General features: G+C 44.8%; 1 protein-coding gene across 2 annotated transcripts in view; it reads left to right on the top strand.

Annotated features, from left to right (window-relative positions):
• PSD3 (pleckstrin and Sec7 domain containing 3) overlaps positions 1-15915 on the top strand; it is a gene marked incomplete at both ends in the record, with an annotated part of 111730 nt that extends 95815 nt beyond the window's left edge. The window contains 3 exons of one of the 2 annotated variants that reach the window (XM_079548121.1): positions 2024-2164; positions 15034-15108; positions 15871-15915. In XM_079548121.1, the coding sequence (XP_079404247.1) occupies positions 2024-2164; positions 15034-15108; positions 15871-15915 (261 nt within the window). Of the gene's footprint in view, positions 1-2023; positions 2237-15033; positions 15109-15870 lie in introns of those variants that run through there. The other variant, XM_079548122.1, reaches the window with a different exon arrangement.
• Between the last annotated feature and the right edge of the window lie 5439 nt (positions 15916-21354).

Raw genomic sequence — 21354 nt, 5'->3', positions numbered from 1 at the left:
GCAACTGTTTTCAATGAAAATGCTTACACCCTCCTTCTCTGGCCCACAGCCCACTGAGGTCACCTTGATTACAATGCTTGCTTACAACCTTAGTGGTTTTATCAGGGTCAGGCTGTTGAACAAATGCCAAAAAATGGGTTGACCAGTTCTTAGCACCTCCTGCCACAGCTAATGTGTTAGAGGCCTTGCAGTGACCTTTCCTTAATCTACCTTCTTTTTGTTGGTTGCCAAGGTGTTCTGTGCAGAAAGATGTTGTCACAACAGAACAAAAGCTTCACTTCAGATGAGAATCCAGAGCAAGCAGGAATAGTTCGTGATAAAGCGAACCTCTTCCATACAAAAAATGCAAGTGTTTGGACAGAGAGCAGCTCTTATTGTTCTTGTGAGTTGTCCTGTCTGGGGAATGTGCCCTGCTGCTCTCTCATCTACTCCTTCTTAAAGTGTGACATCTTCTCAAGGGCTCAAAGGTAGCCAAACTGGTAGAGTCTGAGCTTAGATGGGCTTGGCTTTGATTTCTGCCCCTTGGGCTAAAGCCAGAAAAGCAGAACCCACTGATGGGAATGGAGGGTTGCAAGGGACAGCTGTAGCCATACAGGTAAGGATTTTTGTTGTCCCTTAATTCATTTTGCCACACACTATATCCATTTATTTCAAGCTTACGACCCATTACAAGTGGTGTCCCCCAAGGGTCGGTACTGGGGCCCATCTTGTTTAATATCTTAATTGATGACCTAGATGAAGGGATTGAGTGTACCCTGAGTAAGTTTGCAGATGACACCAAGTTGGGAGATAGTGTTGATCTGCCTGAGGGTAAGGAGGCCCTTCAGAGGGATCTAGATAAGCTGGAATGCTGGGCTCAGATGAATGAGATGATGTTCAAAAAGGCAAAGTGCCCAGTCCTGCACTTTGGTCACAACAACCCCATGCAGCGCTACAGGCTTGGGGATGAGTGGCTGGATGAGTGTGAAGAGAAAAGGAAGCTGGGGGTGTTGGTTGATGCTCGGCTGAACATGAGCCGACAGTGTGCCCAGGTGGCCAAGAGGGCCAACAGCATCCTGGCCTGCATTAGAAATGGTGTGGCCAGCAGGAGCAGGGAGGTGAGCATCCCCTGTACTCAGCACTGGTGAGGCTGCACCTCAAGTACTGTGTTCAGTTTTGGGCCCCTCACTACAAAAAAGACTTTGAGGCCCTGGAGAGTGTCCAGAGAAGGGCAGCGAAACTGGTGAGGGGTCTGGAGCACAAGTCTTATGAGGAGCAGCTGAGGGAGCTGGGATTTTTCAGTCTGGAGAAGAGGAGGCTCAGGGGAGACATCACTGCACTCTACACCCTCCTGAAGGGAGGCTGTGATGAGGAGGGGTTTGGCCTCTTGTCCCAGGCAACAAACAGGATCTGAGGAAACGGCCACAAGTTGTAGCAGAGGAGGTTTAGGTTAGACATAAGGAAGAACTGTTTCTCTCAGAGAGTGGTCAGGCACTGGAATGGCTGCCCAGGGAGGTGGTGGAGTTGCCGTCCTGGCAATGTTCAAGAGGCGCCTGGATGAGGTGCTGCGAGATATGGCTTAGTGCTTGTGGTAGCAGTGGTAATGAAAAGATGGTTGGACTTAGGTGATCTTGTAGGTTGTTTCCAACCTTGTGATTCTATGATCCTATGTTTTCTGTGAGCACACAGTGTCTCAATATATATGAGGTGACTCAGTGTGGCTAAGGTCAGAAAGCTCCTTCTTGGTGCTGTTACTCAGAAATAACCACGCATTCTAGCTAGCTGAGAGCCACCATTCAGATTGGAATTTGTATGCTGCAGAACTGAGTGTTTTAAATTGCGCAGCATTTCTTTGAGCACAGCCTGACCGAAATCCTTTTTGCACAGTGCAATTTACATTAGTCACCATTGTTCATATCCATATTAGACTCCTTACTTTCAACATCACTTGAAACTTGAAGCTATTACGTCATCTAGATAATCTTTCAAATGTTTCTGCAGAATTTGTCGTATACTGATTCAGCCCTTTCTTTTCATTTCCCAGAAAAATCGCTATGAGATTTACATTGGCCTCCTGAAAGAAGGGGTGAAGGAGCTGCTGAGTGGAGGAGAGAACGATGCGTCAGGACTGAAGAAATCCCACTCGAGTACGTCGCTCAATCAGGAGTCTCCAGTTAGTGCCAAGGTGAAACGCAATGTCTCAGAGAGGAAGGACTACAGGCCAGAAACACCCAGCATTAAGCAGAAGGTCACTTAGGGTGGAAATGACAACTAGGGGAACAGCCATGCAGCAAAGTACCGGTGGTCAAATTTTTTCCAGCTCAAAATCTGTCATACATAAAAATAAGTGCATCTGCCTGAATGGGGTGTTAGTGACATTTTCTATTGTATATTTTGCTGTTTCTGTGCAGATTGTGGGAGATGTCTTTGCTCCTGCTTTGCTTTGCTCTGTTATTTTATCATTTAGCAATTGAAGCATTGGGACTTTTTTGTGTTCTGTTACTAAAGGAACTGGGGGAAGGGTAGAGCGCTGTCACATATATTCTGTCTCTTCCCCCTTTATCTCCTCCCATCGGCATGTGGCTTTCATCTCTCAAGTCACTTGTCACTTTATTTACATGGTGGGTGGGAAAAATAACTGGACAAATGCTGCAGCATTGTGAATATGAGAGGTAGCTGTGAGAAATTTGTACAAACAGGCAGCTGCAGAGGGCTGGATAGAGTCTAGAACAATGGGAACAGTGGTTTCCTGACAATGCAGAGCATGTTGGTACTGGTAATTAGCAATGGGTGCTGTAGTAAATAGCCACTCTTGCTTGTTGTTATTGAATTGACCCTGGACCCACAAACGCAAAGGACTGCAACCTGGAAATCTCTGGCAATGCTGGGATGACAGCATTGGAATCATTTGTTTGCTTCTTTCCAAGCAAAAAGTCTTCTCCTGAGTTAGCAGGGTGGAACGTGTCCAAACCTGTGCTGTCTCTGTGGTCAGGGAGATGAGGAATTACCAAGTTAGAATGAGCCACTGGGTTGCATATGTGTTCTAATGACAAAGGGCCTCTGTGTAGTTTTTAACTATACACTCTCACTTAGCTGCTATATAGAGCCTTATGATACATTGTCTCCTGATGCTCCACTTTCCAGGAGTTTTCTTGTTGGTACGTGCAGATGCATGCAATTTCTCTGATAGTTACAGAGTACTTTGCTTTTTCTCTTCAGGAAACGATTGTCCCCACCTGTTCATTTTTCTGCTTTAGCTGATATGCAGGTGGAAGAGGCCTCTTGCCTTATGGAAGCAAGAGCATTGGCTTGCCTGGTACTGTACACTCTCAGTTTTAATCTCTGATGTGATACTGTCTTGCTGGGTGAGCTCAGACAAGTCTCTCCCTTTTCACCTTACCCTTGCCACATACAGAATAGTATAACCATTCTGGCCCTTTTCACAGAGCATTCTGAGAGGCAAGGTTGAGGCCAGCTGAGAAATGTTGATTGCTAGTATTTTTGTTATACCTGGCACAGGGCAGCTGTCCTGATGGATGTATAATGTATAGAGAAGCGTCAAGATCAATACAAGGACTATTTAGAAATGTGATGGTATTTAAAGTCCAAATAATGTAGGGTCACACATCAAGAAAAATTACTGTCTGATTGGATGTGCACTCTGCCAGACTTCCCAAAGTGCCCAAGTCAATTAGTCTAGTTTGTTGAACTGCTGGTTCCATGGACAGACAAGGGAGCAATCAAAGATAGAAGGACCATAACAGGTGCCACTTGACTTGCCTCCCCCACTGAGAACCACCATGCTTTCCCACTGTGCTCACTGTTGGCTGTAACCAAGATGACACGCTCTCAGATCGTCAGTCCCTGCAGTTGCAGCCTGGCAGCGAAACCAGATGGGACTGATTCCATGTGTGATGTTGCATTTGCATGACACATGTGATGTGCACACTTGGAGTTTGCCACAGAGTGTGGTTGCTTCGTCCAAGGAATCGGCAGGTCAGCTCCTAGCCCTGGCAATGTCTGTAAATACTGCAGTCCTGAATAGAAACTGTCAGCGCTTGTTTAGTGCTATAGCTATAGAAGTTCTGTGTGATTATTGTGGAGCATGTGTTCAGTCCTATCACTCAAGAAAGATGCTTTCTTTCACTGGAGCCAGAGGGACAGAGTGCAGCGTACTGCACTGGGAGACTCACTGTGTGATAGTGCTTATTGGAGGGGATTGTTTGAATTAATCGTATCTGGTAGGTAAAGAGCTCCAGGGGGGGTGGAAACAAAACCAGGAGGAGATCCCTGCAGCTGTTCGTCATACTCTGGTGGTTTAAAACAAACAGTGGAGAGGGAGGTTATGCTGAGATGGAAAAAAGACATATGGTTGATGCTGAATGCATATTTGAGAAGAAAACTTGCCCAGCTGTAGATAGTGGCATTTCATAGAAAGTGTGCAACAGAAATAGAAAAAGGGCTCAGGTTTGTAAATGGGCCCTGCTTGACTTTCAGAGCGGAGTTGTCTGTGCGAGCTTTTCAAATGCAGCCTGGAATATGCACAACAAACCTCTTGTGAATACAGAGTACATAGCCTTAAAAGGTGAAGAGGCAACATTTAAATTTTTTTCCCAGCTTTTAAGATGTTCTGGATGCTGTAGGCTGCAGTTAAATTGCTGTGCTCAAAAAGAAATGATTCCTGTAAAATGCATTTCCCAGCTTTGACAGAGAAACTGCTTAATTCCTTTTCAAAATTGTTGCAAAGGAGATGATTTGAAGTAATAAGAAAGTCAAAAAGTGAACTGCAAAAATGGGTTTTTTTCAGTTTTTATTATTTGTTCTCCATTTCCAGGTACACTTGCAAATGGATTAGGGTGTAAGCGTTAAGTCTCATCTGTGCTTAGTAAATGCAGTTTTTCACTATATTTTTTAGTGATTAAAAATCTGTTGAGCTTGGAGCACTCTTGGTGAGATTGTTGAGGCGTGCAGATTAGTTTACTGAGAATTTGTCAGGTTCTGCTTCAGTTTTAATTAATGTCATTTTGCTCCATTGCTTTACAAATTCTAGGCATCCCAGGCAGCCAAGTGAAAATGCACATTTCAGAGGCCAAGAGAAAAAGGAGATGCTGTCGTGAAAGCCTAAGCCTCCTGGACTCCCTTAGGAACAGGACCATCTACTAAGCAGTACTGTCAGTTGCTTGCTTTTTTTTTTCCCCAATGCTACTGTAAAGGATGGACACATGCTCTCAGGGGGCATCAGTGGTGCATGTTGTTGGGTGGTACCACGGGGAGCCTGACTGGATGGCTTTGCATGGTATCAGTACCGGCCTCTCTTTGTTGAATGTTTGACCTCCGTGACTCAGGAACTCTGTTGTAATGTGCAAGAGTATACTGCTGAGTTCCAACATTCCCCTGCATGCCTGGCTGTCCCCACCTGATCTCAGAATGGATTTCTGGGGATGTTCAGTGTGAGCTGGAGTTAAATGGGGCTTGTTCTGGGCCCTGTTCAGCACAGGTGGAGCTGTGTCTAGATGCTCAATGTTAAGACATTGCAGCACTGGCTCCTTCAACTGCAACTGACAGACCACCACCAGTGTGTGCAAGTGTACAGCCCCTAAGGCAGCCTTTGCGTTGGTGCCTGCAGGGAGGCATCGTTCTTCTTTGCCATCCTCCCTGCTGCAGCATGCCGCCTGGAAACCGTCGCTCAGGCAAAGCCTCTGCCCACGTCTTGAGAGGGGGATGTGGAGAAGGGAGCAGGATTGGGCCAGCATCCTTCTCTGAAGCACTGCTGGCTGCTCACGTATGTGTGTTCCTCTCCTGGCTGACGAAGGAGAGGCAGGAAGGTTTGGACTGTGTCCGGACATGACAGGAGAGAGGGGAGGGAGGGAAGACATTTTTGTGCTTCTCCCTCCTCTCCTGCAACCAAAGGTGAGATACTCCCCCAAAGCCAAAATTGCGCTCTCCTTTGTAAGGCAGCAGGATGCTGAGGTTTTTTGTCAGCAGTGATGTGAAAGAAAATCTCTGGGCTGGCTTGTATGCATCTTGCAGATAAACCACACATGGACCAGTGAACATGACTGCAGCTTTTTAATCCAGTATTTATGTTGTGTCTTTAATTGATGTAGAGAGATAAGTCAGCCAGCAGGGTGATTAATGTAGCAGAGCTGTGGGGGAACACTGTTCAGCTGTGACGCCAACTCAGACACTTTTTCATCTACAGCCAGCCACTTGTAAATGGTTACCAGAAGCTTTCTAAGGGCTGTAACAGCTCATCCCTTAAGTGCTTTCTCCTTGATCCTGCCCACTCCAAGGGTGCTGCCTGTCCAAGTTTACAGCTCTTCTAGAGCTCAATGTGCAGCAGAGTGCTGCTTTGAGCAGGAATTTGAGCTAGCTGGCCTCCAGAGGCCCCTCATGACCTGGATCATATGGTGCATTTCTGTATTGAGGCTGGTTGTCCATCTGGCTTGAAACAACCAAACTTTGGCTCACTCCAATGGGACTGGACACCCAGTTGATGAGAGTAGTCACTTTGGTGAGTAGGTGTCTGTGGCAGTGGAGAAAGTCAGTTGCAGCAGGGTTATCATTGCATTTCTGCAGTGTGCTTCTCAAAAGTGGGTAAGGCTTTTTTTTTGCAGACAACTTGTAGCTTACAGTGTCTGCATTTTCCATTGCTAAATCAATTTTGGCCTTATCACAGTTAGTCTGACAGCTCCTCCTCCTTTTCTGTCAAGCTGCTCCTGTCTGTCATCTTAGCACCTCAGCTGCTTCTGTGTAACAGGTCTCCTCCCTTCCATGCTTGCAGAAATGTGGAAAATTTGAGTGTCCCATCTTGCCTGGAGAAAACCTGCTCTGAAGCAGTGCTGCATCAAATAGATAACCCTTTGAGCAGCTTTCCCATTCTGCTCATTTGTAGCCTGTATTCCCCAGCTACATTTATAGCTGGAAGGTGCGAGACATGAGTTTCAGACTCCTGTATTCCTCTTGTGTTGTGCTGCATGGATGCAAGGTTCCCCTCCCACACTTAGACCAGACACTTGTGATGTTCCTAGTCACCTCTCTACAGATCTCAGAGGCAGAGGCAGTCTTCTGTGGGGAAACTGACATGCTCTTTTGCAAGGATTTGGGTACTTTCCCAAATTCCAGGTCATAAATTTCAGGGATCTGTGTGGGGAAAAAAAGAAAGAAAAAAAGGCATCATTTTCAATCCGTGTCCCTGAGCACAGTGAGACGATGTCCAGAAATACCATCTGCTTTTGCAGAGGCAAAGGCAGTATAAACACCTTATCTCCAGCAATCTTCTAGATGGCTGCCTGTTGGAACTTTACTCAATATGGATCTCCTGAAACTCTGGGGTGCCACATTTTCTCTGAAATGGCTGTTCTGAAGTCCACATTTCACCAGTATTCCTAGAGCGTTACTGAAGCTGCTCAGCATGTGCTTCTGGTGTCAGCCGCCTGGGCTGCCACAAAGAGCAAGCTGAGGAGGTTGTGTCAGAAATGTCCTTGAAAGAAGTGATCTCTGGCTTATGCTTTATACAGAGTATTATTTATAGTGTATATTTGTGCAGTTTGCCTTCGCTTCTCCTCTCTGAGCTCTCCCAGCCGCATAGGTATGGCTTATGAACTGCTTCACCTGGGGTTTCTGAGCATTTGCTCCAGAAAGAAGAGGCTTGTCCACCTCCAGAGAAACTGTATTTCCCAAGCTACGGACCAGTACATGGGATCATTTCCAATATGGCTGATGTTACTGAAGGCATTCAGAAAGCCAGTGCCACCCTCCATGGCTCTTCACTTCCTGGATCCTGGGGCACTCTGGTGCTCCAGTATTGCCTTTAGTGCTGGGGAAAATTAGAGATGCTGGCTTCCTTTTCCACATACACTGGACTGCTTGGGAAACTGCCCTCAGTTTCTATCACCAGCTGGTTCTCTCCCTTGTGACTGCAGCAACCTGGGGTGTCACGGCTTTCTTGGGAAGGGGCTACTTTAAATAAGAGTTAGGAGGAGAGGTTGCCCTGGAGAGATGTGTCTGGAAGCCCTCTGTGAACGTCAGCTCTCTGTTGGCAGTACCCAGCTCAACAGTGAAAGGCCAGCTTGGCCCTGCCTGCAAGTAGGTACCTTCATTCACTTTGTTAGCTGCATTTAAGCTCTATGTGAATTATTAGATCACTTTCCTTAACAAGTCCAAGTTACAGCTTTCCCAGAGGCTGCACAGTTGACCTGACTTTGCTGCTGTGGTCAAAAGGAGCAACTGTAAGCCAGCACAAAGTGTTTCTGTCATTCCCTTTGAGTAATGAAGTGTTCTGTAAAAGTTATAAATTGTTAAACAATAAGGGACCTATCATGGCATCTGCTGTTAAAGCTGTGCCAGGAATCAGCTGGAGTACGTGCCTAAGGTGTATTTAGCCTGAGGAAAAAGTACAGTACTTGGCAATGCATGGTTTAGAAATGCCACAAATTACAGCCACACAGCTTTTCTCTGACATTATCCTTTGCAACTAGCAGCTACTTTGTAGCAGTGGTCCTGTCTGTAATTCACCTAAACTAGACCAGCACAGCAAGATGCATTTTGCTCAAGCAGACAAAATTTCAGCTTTGCCTTGGGCAATGTGAATATCCTTGTTTAACCACTTAGCAGCTAGCCACCTGCTATGGAGACATGTTGGACACAAAGTCCTTTGTCTTCCCAGAGCCTCTTGCTGGGAAAAGGGTGATCTGTGGTTCCCAGTCTGTGCTGCTTCACAAGCAAGGCACATGCTATTGACAGTAAAAGTCTTAAGTCACTCACACACTTAGGAAAACTTGGTGCTCAGTGCTGTGAAGTTCTGAAAAGTTGTGGGATGAGAACGATGTTGGATTTTTTTTTTATTTTATTTTTTCATGTGTACATATTCGTGACAACTGTCCTCTTACTTCAGGCTAGAAGAACAAAGTTTTTTGGCAGTTTGAAAACTTTAAAATCAATACTTTCTGTGTGAGGTACAATCTGAGGCTTACAGTACTTGGTGAATGTGTTTAAGTGATGCCTATAGATGTGTGTATGTGTTCCATAGGTATAGTATGGCTTCTGTGACTCAACACTCCAGAGCCTGCTGTTCTTTTCTGAGGCTTATTTTGGTCAAAGCACTTAAGAAGCTGCAAACTTTGTTAGGATGCTTGTTCTAATTGTTCTCAAAATAAGTTAGAGTCATCAGAGCTTTTGCAGAGTTAGGCTATCCCTTGAGCTGTGCCTCAGTCTCTGTTGTGTTGCCCACCAGGGGCTGTGTGTATCTGAAAGCAAAGGCATATATCTGAGAGTCTAAGCAAGGATCACGGGGTTCTATTTTCTGCTAGTTCAACACTGGGTTATCTCCCCATTTCTGTTAGCAGATGCCTGTACCATGAGCATCAATGCCTACTTCTGAAAATCACACTCTGAAGATCAAATATACAGCTTTACTTCTGAAATTGTTGACCTCTCTCTGTGAAAATTCAACAAAAGGGCGTCATGTCCAAAACTGTGTCTAAGCAGGACAGGTGCCTGTGATGTCTCCTGCAGGCAGAATCACACAGTAGTAGTGAGGGTTTCTTTCTGCAATTATACAGATTTCAAGAAGAGTGTTTGTTTCATCAGTGGGGAGAAGAAGACCAACAGGAGTGAAATATCACTATAAGGCTTCTTGTTTGACTCCCAAAGGTTTCCCTTGTGAGATCTAAACAAGTTGTTAAGAGGTTGCTGGGCTAAGTAAAGGCATAAGGAAGGATTTTCTAGTGGATTTTCCAATTTGCTCTAGCTGGTGCAGTGTTAGGACTATCTGCATTATTCTAGGAAAGAAGGAGCAAAGCAGAGGGTGGGATTCTTACCTGGAGTCATAAAAATCTTATCAGATGTTATAGTGTTAGCTCGAAGTAGTCGAGTACTTGTGAAGTCATGCCTGTATGCTTAATTGGACCATGGCCAGTCTTGCAAGACTAAGATGCAAGTTGACTGCAGTGGAGGGTGAAATTAAGAGGGACATCCTCATCATCTTCCTTTGGATCAGTTGTGATCCTTTTCAGGCAACAAGCTCTCCCTTGGGTTACCTCCCTCCCTTGGTGATGCAGTGAGTAGATGAGTTCAGAGTTGTAGTAGAAATTGGCACTTGTTCTCAGCCTGAGAAGATGCAGTTCAGAAGAAGCATCTAATTAACAGTTTCTGTGGTGTAGTGCCCCTGTGGGAACAGTAACCCTCAGCAGCAGTAGTGCAAAGACCATCTTGCACATGCATGTGTGCACACTGTCCATCTCCTTTGTGCAGACCTAACTTTACTGGGCCAAACAGCAGTCCTTGCAAGATCTTTCCTCTTGGTGGCCTCCTGTCCCTTTTGCCAAGTGTAGGATCCTTCTTTCTCACACTGTTCAACTCACTTTACTCTTATCACTGACTCAGTGGAGTTTCTTCATACAACACACTAGAGACGCAGTCCCAGTCTCACTGCTCTGTGGTACTTCTTGGCTCTGCTGTGAGGCGACATTGAGGTAATCACTCTATCTTTTCCAGCAGCGTGAAATTTGCTGCTCTGACTCGTGGTGTGGTCAGGCTTGAGGGTATCTTACCAGGGCACTCCTTCCTGTCCCTGGGTGTGTTCATTGCCAGAAAAGCACATTCTTCCTTGGTGGTCAGAGTCAGACTTCAATCAAATCCTGGTTCATGGGAGACATTTCCACGTGCTGCTGGTGTCCACAAGGACTCAAACATGTACTTGCTTACACAGAGATGGTTTCCTGAAGCAGAGTTGTCACTCTTTTCTAGAGGTACCGCAGGATGCCCTCCTTTAATTCTGCTTCATGTAACTGGTACTAGAATGATCATTTCCTGATAAATGAAGGCACTTAATCAGTCCTCTTCTCCGCGGAAGAAGGACTTTTGGGGATATTGTTATATCATTTGAAATAATATTTTGGAATTTAAGTTTACATTGCTTTATTTTTCACTTGAGGTGACTGTATATAAATATTTTCCTCTATTTTATCATTGCTGATAAAGTAAGCCTACGGTATACAGACAAATAATTTGCCTTTGATGTATTGAAACTGTGAGATATAAAGTAGAATTCTCTCTTGTGTCCATGTTCCTGACTATTACTCTGTTCCTCTGTGTTTTTATAAGCTGGAATAAGTGTTGCTTACGGGCAACAGAGAGCCTGCAAGCTTCTCAATAATTTTTATGTAATTGAACTCAAGCAACCCTAGTGAAGGATCTCACATATGTATAATGATATATGTATATGTACAAACTTTAGAAAGAAATAAACCAAATGTATTTCATCTTCTGCAATTGAATGGTTTCTTTTGTAGCCCTTATCTTTCCTTCGTATGCATGGGAACATGAAGGTGGTACTGGGGACTCGTAGCAACCCCTAGCTGGGCAGACCTGCTCGGGGAAAATGTGCATCCACCAGCTTGTACAGCTGTTCCCCAGAGCACCCTGCTCTCCTCTGGCAGTCAGCAGACTCCAAGTTTCAGGAGCTGGAGAGCGTGTGTACTGTGTACCTTACAGAAACACAGTCTGGACCAGCATGCCTTGGCATGGCAAAATGCATTATGGCCCTACAAGATGTACAGCAAACACTCTCTATCACAGGAATCATGAGGAGACATGTGGTTGGGGCCAGCAGTAGGACACGTGCACTAGTCCTCAGTGAGGACAGCTGGAGTATCTCTCTTTGTACCTCTGCAACAGGTTGCCTTATGTATGGGCTGTTACAGAATGTATAAGCTATGAAGTTACCTCCACTTAGCTGTGAAAAGACAGGAAGAGAAATAAGTGATTAAAGATGGGTTTGCAAGCAGATGGATTGGTAGAGGGAGGCTGCAGTGATCACCTTTTCAAAAATGACCTCAACCATTTTACAGAACACTTTGCTTGAGATTTGCTTGGTTTGGAAATTGCTGATGGTCTAGTGAATGGAAGGAAACAAGACCCGTGACAGACAGAAAAGCAGGACACTAAAGAAAAAGAAGGAATGCAGAAATATAGGTGAGAGTGGGTTCACCAGAGTGAAGGAGACTGCACAATGCATAGAAAGCAATTTTGTGTTTCCTGTTCTTGCACTGGATGTGGCTCACTGTGGGAGCAGAGGAGACTGATGAACAGGTAACAGGACACCTTCAATAGCAGGTTGGGCACAGAGAACCTTCACAACAGGCCTGTGAGGTTTTGTTTGGAAACGGTGGTAAGGAAGGTATTTTTTCTTACCAAGGTCTCTGTAAATGACCATTGTGAGATAAGTTGTTTTTTTTTCCCTCCTAGAAACTTGGCACATTAGATGAATACAAGACTTTGAGGTAGTTACGCTCTTTCCATATTATGCTATGGAATATCAGACTTTTTCTTTGCTGTTCCTGTATTTCCTATCCTGGTTACTTTGGATACTTCAAAGCTCTGAGAGTTTCTGGTCCTAATACATGTTCATGGGTTACTATGTCTTCTAAGAAAGGGCTATAGAATTGATAGTGGAGTGGGAGTTATACTTAGGAAGATGTATTAAATGCCTCCTCTAATGTCCAAATGAATGTTTGACTGTTTGTTAAAGGTAATGCCAGTGCTAATCACTACATCTTTTTCTATTTTGTCTTCCTAACTGATGAAGTCAACTCTGAGCACATTCTCTTTATTCTTTGTTGTCCATTTTCAGTTTACATTTCCGAGTAAGTAATAAAACTATCAAGTGAACCCAGAAGTTTATATATACAGCTAAAATCTCCACAGTCCACAGAAGCTACAGATGTCTTCAGCTATTTATAAATAATCTAGCATGAGAGAGTGACTTCACCCCAAAGTAAAGCACAGATAGGTCTAAAGTTGTCATGGATATCTCTAGGTTTGAAATTGGAAGAGTTCTTAAGATAGCAAAGTACTGATGTGCTGCGGTGGCCTCCTAAATGGCAAGGCAAGGGCAAAAATATCTGGAGGCTTTTAAGAGCCTGGAGCATTATGCGGAGAATGATATGATGATGACTCAGGTTTTTATCTGTAGTGTCATTGCGTTTTCCTGCTCTTTCTATGTTTGCTGCTAAACAGATATTTTTCAGAAGAAATTATACCACCCACCATACTAATCATTTCTCCCTAAAATTGGGCCATGCTAGAAAAAATGGACTACTACACAGCAGATTGCCAGCCACTCTGAGATTGCTCTAATGATCACATTTGTTACAGGGTATCTCTTCTGGTCACCATTCCACAGCTAATTTTTGGGTGTATAGGGTACACAGGTGATGTGGATCTTTCTTTTGTAGATCATCTAAAGCACACCAATTCTTCTTAGAGAAGATCATCAGCGGTACTACATGAAGCTGACATTGCCCCAGGAGGAACTTTGGAAAAAATGTGCTTGTATACAGAGGTAGCAGAACTGGGCCAGCCATGGGCAAGTAATACCAGTCTTACAGAGCAGCTGAAGCAGAGAAAGGAAGGTATGAAAGAGGCAAAAAGGTTGCCAGAAATAGAAACAGTGATGAATAAGGTAGAAAATCAGGTGAAGAACAACGGATGGGGGAATATTCTGAGGGGAGGAGTGCCTGTGCCTACGAATGATAGTGCTGTTGACTGACAGACCCAAGCCAGAGGCAGTTCCTGTGCGATGACCCATTGACTTTCCATCTGGACTGTGTCTGAAAAAATTGGTGTGGAGGTGGGGTGCACAGGGATAGATTTGCACCCGGGTTATAGGTCATGTGGAGAGGGAAGTGCGGTGGATTTGTAACTGAGTGGTAGCTCTGTGTGACACATAGTATGGAAAAGCTGATTAAACTGATTAAAAGCTCCGTAACTGTATAATAGTGTAGAAAACAGTATAATTGTAGGCAAGTGAGGGTTTTGTGTTTATTGGGTAATCGATATAGTCCTTATTTAATAGCTTGACCATTTTCTTAGCAGTGGTTTGAGTTGGTTTCTGAAATAAGTTGAATGGGGAGAATGTCTCCAGGACAGTTCCCTCTTACTGTAAACCACTACAAGTTTAATGACTCAGACAACTAAAAAGATGTTTGTAAGAATATTTGGAAATATTTGAATTATGCAGGAGCTCTGCCAGTGGCCACAAGGTAAAAAGGATGAATACTGAGAATGCAAAAATGACATTAAAAGGACATTTTGAGAAATCAAGGTCTGTGAGTTAAAATCTCAGTGACAGACTTCTGTAGTGCAGAAGCATTGTGTTTTCTCTAAGAACAAACATTACTTGTCTGCACATGTGAAGGCACTGGGGGATCTTTATCCATGCAGTCTTGAAATGTAGGTGAAATGTACAGATGGCTGGAAAACTGCAGAAGACTGCAGAATATAGCATCAGGGATAGGAAGCTCTGCAGAAAAAAAATGGCAGGGATGGTTTGCAGTAGGGGAGAGGGAATGGTTTGAAAGCTGAAAGCAAGGAGAAAACTGAACAAGAGTGTGAAGAAATAGCATGGGAGGCAAGTGAACTGCTTACAAATCCATCTATCATTTGAAAAAGCAACCCATTAATAAGAAAGAAGCAGCCACCTATGAAGGTTGCCTAGCACCTTCCTTTGTCTTTTGGCAAAAGGTTCATGTTCCCCCATTGTTTGCAGGGGAGATCTGAACACTGTCAGGGCTGCCATGAAGTCAGGAGAGGGTGCTGTGTGCTGGCCTTCAGAGAAGACTGCTCAGAGGCAGCCAAGATAAATACTCCTTTCTGTGCTTTGTAGCTTGGAAGACAGCAGCATCCCTGGGTCTGTGCACTGTCTGCTGGATGTGGAATGTCTTTGTTGGGAAAAGCAGGGAAACAAACACTCACAGAAAGCAAACTTCCCCCTGTATCACTATGCAGAGATTGTTAAAAAAAAAAAAAAAAAAAAAAAAAAAAAAAAAGTGGAATTTGTGTTTGTCTGTTTTTCTTCCCTGAAGGAACAGTCTTTGTCAGACATAAATCATCCTTCTGTCCATTCCCCTCACCCTTTGACTCTGAGCTCGGAAGTGCTCAGTAGAGATATTCCATCACCTCTGAGAAGGTGAATATTTTTAATTGGTTTGAGCAAGCTTCACCCTTCTGCCCACATGTCCAGTGTTAAAGAAGAGCACTTTGTCTTTTCAGGTGAATTCCAGCCACGGCCTGCTAACAAGGATGTGTGTCTATAGAAATTTGTGGTGGATACAACCTGCAGAACAGGTGTGTGCCCTGTCAGTTGGGAAGTAGATTGGATAAGGTGGCAACTGGGGCACTGCTGCGATGTCAGGTGTGGAAAGCATTTCTGATGAGACAAAAGCACATGTTATACTCACACTTCTCAGTGCATGTTGCTCTCCATCCCGTCCAGAGCTGTACTGTGCGGGAACATGAAGTACTGAGACCAGGGTGGATGGAGCCAGAATAATTTCTGGAGTAATGCCGACACCAATTATTACACCCCTGTCTTCTCCCAGAGTGATGCTTGCTGTGGTAGGCTGTTGAAGTGGGCTGTGCCTGGGGTGGCAGTACCCTCTCTGTCTGGGCTGAAACATCCTGCTGGGATGGTTTTGTGGGGGCCTCACAGCTAGCCAATGATAGCAACTATGGTGTAAAACCTGAATCTGCTACCGCTGCCGTACCCACGCTGCGTTTCTCAGGCAACTGAGGTGTGGGTGGCAGTTAGAGGTTGTAATTGTTTCTGGAAAAAAAAAAAAAAAAAACAACACACACACACAAATAAAAAAAAAAAAACCCATGAAGAAAGAAGTTGTCTTTTTGTTTAGCTGCAATTTCTGAGTGCACTTTAGACAAATTGTCAGAATCCACATTCGTGTTGGCAGGGAACCAGACTCCCTGGCACGCTGATTAAACGGCGTGTGGGCAAAACGTAGGCAGATGATGGGGACCTGTACAGCAAAACCTCAGAGAGCCTTGTTTTCATTTGCTTTTTTTTTTTTTTTCCTCCCTCCAAATTCCTTTTAGGATAGTTTTCTGACCATCGCTCATTGGCTCTGCTTTGAGTCTTGATCCTCTTGACATTGGGCGCTGAGAAGATCAGTGAACCCAGAGCAGCAGCTGCTTGTGCTGAATAACCCTCACTGACAGGTAGGCAGGTAAACCTCTGAGTGCAGTGAAACTGCCGGAGAGACCCAAAACGTCGGACTACAGCAATAAAAAGGAAATTTTTACAGGTGGATTGGACTCTTTTCTTCCAGTGGACCATCTGGACATGAAAGGATGTTCCCCAGCTCCAGCTTCAGCCTCCCTTGTTAGTCTGTCCATGAGGGCCCTGGGCTCTGACACCACAGGCAGCCACCCAGGAAGCAGTGGTGCTGAGGAATTTCAGACGTTAGCTTGTCTGCTGCTTGAATCTCACAACCGTGGCATTTCCACAGTGTTGTGTGTGTAGAGTGGGGACCTTTGCATATCGTTCCCAGAATATCTTTCTATCTGACAAGGTGGGATCCCTTGGTTTACCTTGGCTTGCATGTTCACTAACCTTCTGTTTGTTCTTTTATCATTTCTCTTAGGGGTTATTTGCACGCTGTCAGAAAGGTAAGATGAGTTGATGAAGCCTCTGTGACCACAGCATGCATCACATGGATGCTCTCTCTCTTTTCAGGAACACAATGATAGAGCTCCACTGTAACTCAAAGACCCTTCACTTCCGTGCAGCAGGTGATGCCACCACAAAGGGCTTGGCTGGATAGATGCATCTGAGGGGAGGTAACTGCTTTAAAATGCATGGGATGTACTGCATCAAACACTTTGGCACTCTGATTCAGATGGCCACCGTGCATTCTGGCTTCTGGAGTGTAGCACGCTGTATCCTGCAAGAGTCTCTTTTAAAATCTGAACACGTTCTCCACAGCAATTTGATTCACATCTTTCGCTAATTCCTCTTGAACTTTCTAAGAGATCTGGCACAAACAAGTCCCTAGAGGTATTTTACAGACCTTTGGGCTCTTGCTGTGCTCATGATTCATCAGATGTCTCTTGATGTGATGTTTAGCTCAGAGTGTAGTCTGACAGGGCCTCCTTGCCGAGCATTAGGAGATGCAGATATCCTCCAGGGGACGTATGCCAATCATGCAGTTTGGGACTTGTCCACTCTTGATTTCAGAGGGTGCCCAGGCAAGAGCTATTTGGAAGCACAGGCTCCAGCCCAACCCAGCCTGATCTGCTGTGTGCTTGGGAGCCAGAAAGGTTTCACCCCTAGTTTCACTGGGAGCAGACAAAGGTCAAGGCTGAGTGCATGTGCCAGTTCTTCCTGTACTATTTAAATGCAAACTCTCCAGGGCAGGGGCCTCAACCATGTACATTCAACAGTAATAAATATTAATCCCCATGATTTGCAAACAGCAAGGCTTTCGGGTACTGGCATGGCTTTAATAGAAAACACAAAAGGCCTGGCACAATGTTTATGAGCCCTGGAGATGGTTTAACTTGTTCAAATGCATACTTGGCTTTGAGTCACAGATGTGATCAATCAAAGGAGCAGTCCTTTCCTTCTGACTCACCAAGGCTGTTTCTCTGAATTTGTGGGGTTTAAATACCCATTTGGCTCAATTCAAGCTTCAAGTAGTTATGCTTGAAAAAAATCTGACTGCCAAAACCACAGTTGTTGCAACTGTCTCTGACTTTGGCAAGGTCAGGGAGAGATGGCTTGGATGCTAAAGGCAGAGGGCATGTCTTTGTCTTTCACCAGCTGAGAGCTGACCTCTGTGGGCCATGCAGTGCAGATTTGCTGGGGTGCCAAACCTAGAAAACTTCCCCTTTAAATTTTGTCTGATCTGCCTTTCTTCCCAAAGAAAAGACTTTAAATAATTTAAAAAAAAAATGAAGAAATCATGCAAATGCTCTCTTCAGTAAGCTGTTCAAGTTTGCCATTCCATGCCTGGGAATCCTGATTTTGTCCAGCCTCCCTTATCCATTCAGTTCCTTCCATTGCAGTACAGTTTTTATTCTACATTTCCTCAGCAGATATACTAAGAGTCCCTGTAAGTTTCTGCAAGCCTTGGTCTATTCCACTTTGAATGATGAAAGGCTGCCATAGTTAATGGTCATTGTTGCTTCTGTTCGGGTTGTGATGGGTGTGAGAAAACACTGCATTTGTTTGGCTGCTTGTATTAGCTGTAGTGTTGACTAGCTGAAGTTTGTCATCCTTTGTTCCTCCTTCCCATCTTTCCATGTGAAGGTTTCCCAGCAAATGCCTTTTCCTGTGCCATGCCTCTTTCTTACTGGCCCATTGGTTTTGTACTATTTGCTCTTGAAGAGATTCAGTCTCTATGCTCACTGTGCATTGGGCCCCTATCTGAGATCTCAGAGGTCTTCTCTGAGAGACAGTTTAGATCTTTCAGGTTTCTGTAATTGTAGACCTGTAGAAAAATCAGTGATCACCTTAAAAGTAAACAGCCATATCTACAGAGGTCAAAATCCCTCTTTGCAGCCTGTCTCAGCTGTGACACCTACTGGATAAGGCTTTACAAATGACTAATGCAAAGCAGTATTCACATGATAGATTCTGCTCAGCCTTTGTAATTCAGACATAGAACTATGAGAGTGCATCCAAAGGAGGGCTACAAAGATGGGGAAGGGTCTGAGGACACAGTGTGTGGGGATGCTTGAGCACCCTCAAGGTGCTCAGCGCAGAGCAGAGGAGCTGAGGGGAGCCCTCATGGCGGCTGCAGCTCCTCACAGGGAGCAGAGGGCAGCACTGAGCTCTGCTGTGTGTGCCAGCGACAGGGCCGAGGGAACGGCATGGAGCTGCGTCACGGGAGGGCAGCTGGGGGTCAGGGAAAGGGGCTGCACCACAGGGCGGGGGGCACGGAACGGGATGCACAGGGCAGTGGGCACGGCCCCAGTGCTGGAGTTCAAGGAGTGTTGGGACACTGCTCTCAGACATAGCGTTTGGCTTTTGGGTGATCCTGTGAGAAGCCAGGGGTTACACTTGAGGATCCTATGGATACCTTCTAACCTGGGCTAGCCTGTGGTCTGTGCTCCCCAGTACTTAGATTGCGCTGGTTGCATCACATTTTATCTTCTCCACATGCTGTTGTCCTGAAGGCAGAAATGAAGCAGAAAAAAGTCCAAGTGATTGGCTCACCTGGGAATCTGTGAGCACATACATGAGGTGAATTCTCATCTCACACTCCAGGGTCACTCTCCTCTTGTAGCTGCCTAGAGTACTTCAGCAGCTTTACCTCCTTTGTGAAGATCATCTTCATCTTGGTCTTACTATCTTACTCTTAAAATCTTACAAGATCATCATCTTGGTCTTACTATCTTACTCTTCACTAGTAATCTTAGTTTGTTTAGTTCTGAATTGCCAGCAGAGAAAACTTCACAACTCACCAGATCACTGCAATTATAGCATATCTGCACCTCTCTTACCTGAAAACCCCAGTTAAAGTTCAGACAGATTTATTAGTGGTCTCTTGTATTGCAGTCATCACCCCAGCACTGTTATGCTGAGCAATATGCAAGCCCCCCCATGGCTTCACAGTGTTATTTCAACCCATTTGTTCTCAAAAACTGAAATTCAGAGGTAAGTGCTTTATTGGGCTTTTTGCAGTAAAGTCAGGATGCACTGTCTGACTGCAGAGCAAAAACATTAGCAGGCAAAGTAGTTAAAACAGACAGATGAAGGAAGACAAAGAAACAGGCACACAGATCATTTTGCCCACGGTCAGATCGTTGCTATTGTTTACTGTCCTATAAAACTGTTATTATGCACAATAAACAAAAACAGCAGTAGCTTGGATTGAGGGCAGAGGTTGGTGCTGCCCTGTTAAGTAGCCTTCATCCTGCCAGGTGGGAGGAGGAAAGCACAACTACAAAACTAAGAATGGAAGTTCTGCTCTTTCAGTGAGCTTGGAAGGATAGTGTTGCAAATTAAGATCCAGGATACCCCTTATTTAATAGAAACATTCTCCTATCCAATATTAAATAACATTACAGATTTTTTTTTTAAAAATTACTGTAGTTTACACTTGGAGTTTTAGGGCCACTGCAAGAGAGGGTCCAACAGAGGGCCATTAAGTAGATGAAGGAATGGAGCACCTCTTCCATTCCATTCCATTCCATTCCATTCCATTCCATTCCATTCCATTCCATTCCATTCCATTCCATTCCATTTCCATTTCCATTTCCATTTCCATTTCCATTCCTCACAGGAGTGAGAAAAGGCCGAGATTGCTGGGTCTGTCCAGCATCAAGAAAAGAAGTTTCAGGGAGGATCCTGGTAATGTGTATAAATACCTGAAGGGAAGGCACAAAGAGAATGGAGCCAGTGGTGCTCAGCTCCAGGACAGGGGGCAATGGGCACAAATTGGAACAGAGGAGATGATGGAGCACTGCCACAGGTTGCACAGAGAGGTGATGGTGTCTCCTTGGAGAAATTCAAAAGAGCCTGGATATGGGCCTGGGCACCTTGCTTATCTGTTCCTGCTGGAGCAGGGTTGGGCCAGATGGACCCAGATGTCCCCGCCAACCTCACACAATTCTGTGTGTTCAATTCTGTAATTTTCCTGCTTAAGCCCAGCATAAATTATACAGCATTGGCCAAGTGTCCTTACTAATTTCACTCTGCAAGCAATCATAAAACATTTAGGTCTGATATGAAATATTCAAGTTCTTCTCTGATTGTTTTTGAATCCTTTATGTATAATTCAAAGAATTCAGTACCACAGCAATTATTAACCATGGATATATTGGATTACAAGAAAGCTGTAGAAAAGAGAGAAGGATATTGAAAACAGAAGGAGTTACTAAAACTAAAGCAAAAACTTGTGAATGAAGAATTTTCCTTGGATACTGAAAACAAGAATTAGTCCCTGGTTTTAAGGCCAGAATGACCTTGTTGGTAAGCGCTACAGGCATTCTGCAAAGCACTGGGTGGGGTTATTATTGTTGGCTCTAAGCTGTCCTTGTACCAGATGAGCTGCTTGACCTCTCTGTGCCTTTATGCAGTGTGTGATGCAGAGCCCCTCTTGCTCTTTCTTGCAGCTTCACTTTATTTGAAACCCACCAGCTTCTAGAAGTTAAGTATTCTCTTTGTCTCTTTCCCGAACACCTCTGCTCTTGGCTCTGTACACCCATGAGCCCAAGTGCTGTGTACTCCTGCTGCCCTAACATCTCACAGCATCCCAGTGCTGGGGTAGCTGCCCTGGGACCCTGGAGTGCATCTCCTCTTTGCTGCTGTACTCCCCAGAATTTGCCTTCTGGCTTTCCTGGCTGCACAGCTCCTGCACCCTTTCAAGCTGGCCACCTGACTGGTGGAGTTTTGCTGCAGGGTGGCGAGGGGGGTTGGTGAGATATGAGAGGGGACAGAACTGCTAGATGAAGTTTGGCTTTCCTCTCTGGCCAAAATAGTCACCGCTGTGATTATTCACCCTTTCCCAATCTATTAGTGGCTTGTAGGCGTACAGAGTTTCAAGAAATGCATCATCTATTTTCAAGCTAGAT

This window comes from Tetrao urogallus, assembly GCF_951394365.1.
Source record: "Tetrao urogallus genome assembly, chromosome: Z".
NCBI lineage: Eukaryota > Metazoa > Chordata > Aves > Galliformes > Phasianidae > Tetrao > Tetrao urogallus.
The sequence above is the reverse complement of the archived record's forward strand: the minus strand, read 5'-3'. Positions and strand labels throughout refer to the sequence as shown.